The 8,564-nt window shown below is 43.9% G+C and overlaps 1 protein-coding gene across 1 annotated transcript in view; it reads right to left on the reverse strand.

Annotated features, from left to right (window-relative positions):
- Positions 1-8,017, reverse strand: part of HEPHL1 (hephaestin like 1) — a 33,551-nt gene extending 25,534 nt beyond the window's left edge. Inside the window, exon 1 of the mRNA XM_065640739.1 lies at positions 7,848-8,017. Within this exon, the coding sequence (XP_065496811.1) occupies positions 7,848-8,017 (170 nt within the window). The remainder of the gene's footprint in view (positions 1-7,847) is intronic.
- Between the last annotated feature and the right edge of the window lie 547 nt (positions 8,018-8,564).

Here is an 8,564-nt window from a genome sequence, read left to right on the forward strand (position 1 = left end):
ATGCACATGCTGCCTTACCTTATGGCAATGTATTAATGTGACTATGTCCTGATTCTAATTATAAATTGATTTTTAAAATGGTTTATAAGAAATTTTCTCTAGAAAAAAACAAAATTGACCTTTTTTCAGAAAGTACTCATTTCCATGAGGTATTTTTCAGCAGATTTTTTTCCATTTTCATCAGTCACCAAATATTTTAAATGAGCTGCTGCACTGGTATTGTGCTTTACCTGTGATGACAGTGCCCTTATGCCCTTGGCTTTCTGGCTGGACATCGCACTCTCCCATAACTTCACACCCCTGGGATACATTATCTCTCTGGCAGAAGAACTGTACCCTAGAAAAATGCATTTCTTGATCGGGCTTTATCAAATGCTTGACACAAGCATAACTCCTTTAAATGTATAAATCATGCATAATGTATAAATCAGGGATCCCAAAAATCCAGTTAAGTACTGAGGTTAAAGAAATCACACTGAAAAAAACTCTGTAGGTTTAGACACCCAAGACTTCCTTAGTTCTTGTTGGCTAGATCTGTGTCTGTCTCCTACTTAAAGCTATCTAGGAGTCAGGAAAAGAAGTCTTTTAGTGCCAGCTTTCTGAAAGGTGGCCCACGCAAATCCTCCACCCATTCAGAACTGCAGAGCCCACACCGTCAGTGCAATGGGTATCAGCTGCAGCCCATCACAATGTAGGTGATGCTCTTCTATGAAAGGCATCAAGCAATGCAAGAGTCACGGAGACAGAAAGGGAGCATGAAAGGAGCAACCTGGCCTCTTGACCCTGGTTATTTATTGGTTTTGTTTAATCATTGTCCAAAAGAAAACAACTGATCAACTCTGGGAGACAAATCCTACATGCTGCTGATGGTCTGGCTATTGTGTTAGACTCAGACTGTTTCTCAGCTTCCTTTCCTTCTAGATCCACACTCTCCAAAGGGCAGAAGAGTTTCCTACCCAAAATGCCCTGATGTTTGAGAGTTTCTCAAAATGCAGACACTTCAGCCTCACTTTTCCTTCTGTCTGGGAGGAGTAGAGCCCAGTTCTTCTACTTATACAGAGACGTGTATTTTCAGCACAACCTTTTGGTTGCCCTCAGTACCTGAGAACAGTTCACACTGGTTGTTGTGAGTCCCACTCTAGGAGGCCAGGCTGCCCCATTTCATCCAGGAGGACTTTTGGGTGCCCACCTCAGCTTTACAAGAAGCTAGTAGCTCTCTGCCACTTTAGAAGTGTTGCTGTGCTGCGCAGTGCTTGAAGTCCTTTGCAGAAAGACTACCCACACTGAAGCTAACGGTATCAACAATAGGAAATTCATAGAAAGGATGCGTGGATGTGACTTCTCCTCTTCACTCCCAGATTCTAGGATCATCTGGCCAAACTGTGGGGCTGGTACCTCTACCCAGTGCCACAGTGCAGTCAGTTGATGTGTTGGAGGGAGCTGGCACAGGCTCAGTGCCACGGCCCCTGCTGCTCCATCAGTGGGACACAAAGATTTCATAGAATCTTAGAATGCCCTGAGTTGGAAGGGACCCACAAGGATCATCGAGTCCAACTCCTGTCCCTGCACAGGACAACCCCACAGGTCACACCGTGTGTCTGAGGCCGTTGTCCAGTCTCTTCTTGAACACTGTCAGGTTGGGGCCGGGACACCTCCCTGGGGAGCCTGTTCCAGTGTCCAGCACCCTCTGGGGGAAGAACCTTTTTCTCATGTCCAACCTAAACCTCCCCTGGCACATCTTCCTGCCATTCCCTCGGGTTCTGTCACTGGTCACCAGAGAAGAGCTCAGCCCTGCCCCTCCTCCTCCCCTGGTGAGGAAGCTGCAGCCGCCATGAGGTCTCTCTCCCCTCAGTCTCCTCCAGGCTGAACAAACCCAGTGACTTCAGCCGCTCCTCATACGGCTCCCCCTCCAAACCCTTCACCAACTTCATAGCCCTCTTCTGGACACTCTCCAGTAGCTTAATATCTTTTTTATCCTGTGGTGCCCAGAACTGCACACAGCGCTCCAGGTGAGGCCGCACCAGTGCAGAGCAGAGTGGGACAATCCCCTCCTTCAAGCAGCTGTTTGTCTTCTTTGTTTCAGTGGGAGCTTCCTCTCAGTGTTCCATGAAGTCTCTGTTGCTAGTGCCACTAGAATCAGCGCATGTCCCACCGTGTAGTTCCTTACCACCCACCTCAAGAGTCCCTCAGAGATTTTCATGGCTTCAGGATAGTGTCCTGCTGAACTTTCATCTCCTCTCTTTGACAACAGTTCTCAAACACCATTCCCTGTCTTCTTTTGATGGCATCTGCTTCCTCAGGAAACACTTCACATTTTCAGTCACTGAGTTAAACATTCCCTTCAACAGCATCTCCTATTTTTTTTGTTCCCACTCAGTGACTTTCCAATATGTTATTGCAGCAATGACTTCTCCAAATGATATCGTGATTAAACACATTCAGTTATCTGAATCTACCTTTGCCTCTCTCTTCCAGTGGTCACAATGTGCCTATTCTACTGGGCACTCCCTGCAAAAATGTCTCCTATCTCTCATTCCTGTCCTGTCACAAGAAGCCAAACCTTGTCCCTTCTTCTTCATGCTCCCCTGCTCGCTTCAAACCACTTTATCCTCCTGGTGGTTTTATGATTTCATCACCTGAACCTCATCCATTACTCTGGTCTTGTGCAGATGAAAGAGCTTCTCTTCTAAATCTTGACTATCACCCTCCAACTCAGCTGTCAGCCTGAACTTCATGTGCAGAAAGTAACGATGACCAGCCAGTCCCACTTCTTCTATGAAAGGGCAACCCTCCATCCCCTGGAGCTGCATCTATGCAAGCTTCGTAAATTCCCTCCTTTGTCTCCTCCAGCCAGGCTAGTCTTGAGGTTACATATAGAGGTAAGCAGGCTTGTGAATCAAGGCGTAGCATTCTTGTTCAGATTGGGACAATCATGCAAATTCTTCCTTTATTCTTTCTGCCCGTTGACCATTCCCAGCAGTTTTTAAACTCCAAGAAAAGTTGGCAATGCATATAAATGAGACAGGGAATTATTAACAGGGAATGAACTCTAACTCCATAAGATTAGTATTAACATAATTACAGTAATCCATCCTCCTGCAACTCTTCCAAATGACAGAAAGAGTAAAACAAGTGTCACGTAGATTCTACTTCAAATCAAGACTAGACATGCAGATAATCTGCCATCTGAGAGTAGAACCATGAGTTAGGGTAGCACCATGAGTTGTGTAATTTCTACACCTATTCCTTTCATCACACAGGAAAGATTTTTTACTGTATTTAAGCTACCTCTTATCATAAGAAACAGAGCAACAGCAACCTAACCTCTGTTAAGTTTTTCAAGAGATGCTGACATGAGTACTGTGTTAAAGTGTACAGTAAGAAATGGAAAGAGAACTACATGTTGTGCATGACCAAAGAGCCCCTGAGTAGACTAGAGCCGAATCCCTCACTCATACAATTCCAAAAAGAGTTTGTTTGCCACTGTAATCACCGCTGTAAAATCAGCACTCTGAATAACTACCAGACGTGAAGTCCCAAATTTTCTCCTGCAGTTAACAAGCCAAATAACCACTGCACATTGCTGTTTGCAACCGTAAGTAAATGCAAGCTTTCTTTTCTTACTATAGTTCCACTAAAATCCCATAGATTTTAGACTGATAACCATTTTAACAGCTGTCTTTATGGGCTTATTCCTTGAAATATGTTGGTAGTGAAACCTTCCTTATTTCCTACCCTCTTTGCATATTCTCTGCCTAGGTTTATAACATTTTTTTCCCTCAAGTACCTCATTTTCGCCATGGCTGAAGTAAGCCAGACATTGCTCATGGCTCCAGGGTGTCTCTGGGTCACATAACCTGCTGAGGGTAACCCCCTACCAAAACATGACCCCTGCACATTGCCAGTGCAATGTCTGTGCTAAAGGGATGGCCAGCAGATGGGGACAACTGGTGCCAACTCTCATTTGTAGATGGTACCCTGACCACATAGCACTGAACAACAAGATGAGCTCTGTGTCTACAAAAGAGAGAAACACAATGTCCTTAAAGGATGTTTTAGGCCTTTTCTGACCCACGCAGGCAACTGAAGAGTTCAGTCAAACCCATACAGTTCGTAGACGAAGCTCTGAAGTGTGGCTATAATGGTTTCCCTCCTAGGATAAACTTTTGCTTCCACTGAAGTCAGCAACAAAACTCCTCTCAGGCTTTGTTAGGGCCAGGATTTCACCTCAAATGCTCTTTTGATGTTGACCCTTCCCACAATGATCATCTTCGCTGACGCAATTGGGTCGTTTGGCCACCTGATGACTCAGCCATTAGTTTAGCATCTGTGACGACAGCCTCGCTGTCATTTATCTGGGTGGGATCTCCTCATAGGCAAATTGCACAAACCGTGTTTGATGCTGTGGTAATAAAAGACACCCGTTAGTGTTGGTGGATGCAAGACTTGGCCCAGATAAATGTAGGATTTGTAGCCTAAAGAGAAGGGATGGGCTGTTACATCAGGCAAAGCTTAATAACACCTACCACCAGCAGAACAAGATTTAAGTGTCCATCATATAAACTAGTACCAAATTAATTTGAAGGGATTATCAACCAAACTCTGATCCTGAGGGCTGAGCTGCAACAGGGAGGGCAAGACTGATGTATGTCAAGCCACAACACCTGGGTGTATTTTTCTTTTGAAAGGCTGTTGCCTGTGTGGCCATTAAAGTGAGCAGATCTGAGCTCACCCTTCTAGTGCAGCAATATTCACACCCTAACCCACAAAATCTCACCAGGATCTGCAGTACATCCAGAATTGTCTTTATGGGCTTGTTCCCTAAAATACGTTGGTGGTGAAACCTTCCTTATTTTCTACAGCAGCATCTTGCACCCTGTGTGTTCAGTCCACTGTGGTTTAATGATGTCAACTCTTTCATCAGTTATATCAGGTGGGAGGGAATGCTGAACACCTTCCCAGCTCACTTATACTCAGTGGCCATCATTTGGACCTGTCTGTGATTTCCAAAGTTCTGTGTGCTTTAGAAAATGTCAGCTTAATTTTCCAAGGGAGAACTGAGAGTGAAATGCCTTGGTTTCATTTGCAACATTCCAAATTACGAGAATTAGTGGAACAGCTTGAGGTTTCAAGTAGACAAGACAAATGGCAGAGGCAAACAGCTTCATTACTCTCTTTACATAAGAAGCACCAATACACAGCAAGATACTTGCTCTGTGCAAGCAGTGGACTGGCCCTTGAGTGCACCTTGCTGTATCTTGCTGTGCATCAGATTTTAAGGTAGACTATACAAGGTATACTATACATTCAAAGCAGAACAGCTACGTTAACAGAGGTCTGCGTTTGGGTTAATCAGCTCTGACGAGAGGCAGCCTTTTCAGCTCACACCCAGGGAGATGCTGATGCAGCTCTACAGCTCCTGGCTCAGGAGCAGCCCACTCAGCATCAGCACAGTGGGAGCTGAGCAACACAGTGTGCCTGGTGCCAGAACCAGCTCACTTGACTGCCAGCCCCATGCCTCAGCTACCAAAGTCTCCTTTCTCCTCATTACTGCTAAAAACTAAAAGCTGAGGAAGATATCATTGACTTTGGCACAGCAACATTGAAAATCACCTCTTAAATCTCACTATCTTATCCAGGTAACGTAATGCTTTCCATTACGCACTAGCTAATTCAGCATTTTTATTTAGTGAAGAATAAGTGGGTTTTGATTACATCTCTGTGGGCTAGCTGGCCTACCTGGAATCAACTGCACCAACTCTTTTAAAGATAATGAGCTGGTCTGCAACCTCTTTATCTTCACTTCCCTATCAATAAAACTGGGATAGCGCCCCATCAGATCGCTGCTGTGAGGATGCATCACACGGTGAAAAGTGCCAGGCTCAGTGAGCCCAAGTGTTCCTGCCTGCAGAGCACGGATGGCTCAAAATGTGCCCCTGTCCCTTCCACTTTATGGAACAATGCTTTTGATAATATCCATAGGAACCAATTAATCAGCTGAAAAGTAACCTATTAGTATACTGCTTTAAATTTACATTAGAGGTTATTCTAAAGAGCCAAATAGTCAAAATAGCTATTACTGCTTCCCTATTTAGTCCACATGCTTATACAGACACGCTATTATTCCAGAATATAGCACTTTATTTTGGTTCAACTCATTACAGTTTGGAAATGGAGTAAACTATTTATAAGAATCACTTTATTATTCTGCACATAGGGAGTTCATCACAAACAGTTCCCCAGCTTTGAATGTATAGTCTACCTTAAAATCATCTGTGGGTAAAGCCTTTGGAATTAAAATTCTGTAATTATTGCATTACAGTGATGACTGAAGACATGAGCTATCATCCCTCCCTGCCGTGCCATGTAAAAAGCATCACATTAATGTCACAGACTTTGAAGTAAATGTGCCACTTGATGTTCAGGGAACACAAAGTGCAGACAGGCTTCAAAGTGCAGATTCCAAATCTCTCTGTGGTATCAGGGTGGATTTACAGGTAGCTGCCCTTCACTTAAAGATTAATTATTTTTTGTGAGAGGTCTTCCAGGTTAGGGAGTGGAGCAAGCTATCCCCTGCTAAAAACAATAGGAAAGTTGGAAATTCAAGTGTTTAACACAACTGAAGAACAACCCTTCCAGCAAAGCCTGTTTTAACGGTCTGGGAACAAACAATTACCCTGAAATCTACCTATAAATGTAACACCTACTGACTTGGATGCTGTATCCATTTGTTAACAGCATAAGCCTAACTTTGTGTTGAAAAATAAAACTCTTTCTTGCCTCCTCCTTGTGGCTAAATATTTTAATTTACGAAATCCAGCTGAGAGTGATTTCAAAATTACCAGCCACTACAGAAAAGTCTGGAATTGCTTGTGACTTCCTGAAAAGTCTGAAAGGACTTTTCCATTTCTAACTCCTGGGACACAACATCGAGCTTCCAGTGTGCCTCTAGACCTGGTATGGTCACTGGGACCTCCTCACTCATTCACGAGTCCCACCCCAAGCCTAGACTCAGAGGAAGAATCCTCAAACTATCTCTAGAGTGTCAAAGGTATCAACAAAATCTTAAAATTTTTCCCACACAGGTTTGAAGCCCACACTGAAGGGAGGCACCAAGGGTCTTCGCCATCCCCATCTGATGTCTAGCAGCACCAGCACAAGAACAGATGCCCATTTCCCTCTGGCCAGGACACGGCTCATCACAGTGCTTACCAACACACTCCAGTTTCAGCACAGGTAACCTCCAGTGTGATCATTCACTGTCATGTGCTTAAGCACGTATCTAAATAGATTTCCTAAATGGACATCTCCACAGCTGCACATATTGCAGGGATATATAGACCATCTACTTGTGTCTCTACTGCTATACACATCTGAATTTTACAATGTCATACCAAGCCCACAAACTTTTATAAATCTCACAGGGAGAAAACTCAGAACCTTTTGCCAGTTGAGCTGACTTCTATGTCTTATTGCAAAGAGTGCTGCTTGATGATGACAAAGTTGCAATTTGCCTTTGGACAACAAGTCCCAAAAATACCTGCATATCCGTGAAAAACACACAGGGGATTTTGAAACCACTACCTGATACTTTTTTGCGATATATCTGTTCCTTAACCTCACACTCAAATACACACTATCACCTTGCTTAATCAACCGCAATGGAAGAGAAGTCAACCAAAGCCTACTCTTGCCTTCAAGCTGAAATTCTGTCTATGACAACATCATTGGAAGAAAAACAAGGAAAAGGCCATCTTAAGATATTTACAGCAATATTAAACACTTTAGTCAATTTTCTTTGGAGTTGTCAATACATGTCCAACTTAACAGAGACCCCAATGACTTACTTGTCCTCCAAGAGGTTTTGTCCTGTGATCAGATTTTTCCCAGATGGCGCATAGTCCCAGTTCTCTTCCACAATCCCAAGGTAATAGGTTCTGGTCTTTGCTTCTGCCACTGCAAACAGCCAGAGGAACCCAAGAGCGTGAAGGCAGCCACCACACTGCGCGGGAGGCATTTGTGGTTGTAATTGCGAGGCTGGCAGCGGGCAGGAGGCAGCAGGATGCACCAGAGAGCTCACCCCTCCCTCCCAGCTCTCGACAAGTTATAAATAAGGAATGGACAGAGCAAAGCTCCTCCTTTTCAGTAGGTTGGACTGGGATAGGCAGAGAGCCCAGCTATGAAGAGCAGGGCTAGGGAGGAGGTTGCTGCCATGGCAGGACTTTTGCCAATTCTTTGGTGAATGCATAAATTGCTCACTTACCTATCCAGGCTAGAGTCACTTGTTGGTCTTTGGATGATTTTTTTTGTAGTCTATTTTCCAGACTAGGCGGATGGCATATTAGGGTAGCGTATTGCGGTCTTTTTGCCATCCCTGTCGAAACTCTTTCTAAAAAAAGAAAAAAAGCTCCTTTATCATGTCTGAAATTTCTAAAGCTAGCATCTTGCTACCTTCATTGGGTTTTTTCAATGACATGACTCTAGTTTATAATACAGCATTATCAGAGAGAGAGAATTTGCCACTACCTCTCCAGTTTCTAGATTTTTTTGACCCATTTATTAAG

This window comes from Caloenas nicobarica, chromosome 1, assembly GCF_036013445.1.
Source record: "Caloenas nicobarica isolate bCalNic1 chromosome 1, bCalNic1.hap1, whole genome shotgun sequence".
NCBI lineage: Eukaryota > Metazoa > Chordata > Aves > Columbiformes > Columbidae > Caloenas > Caloenas nicobarica.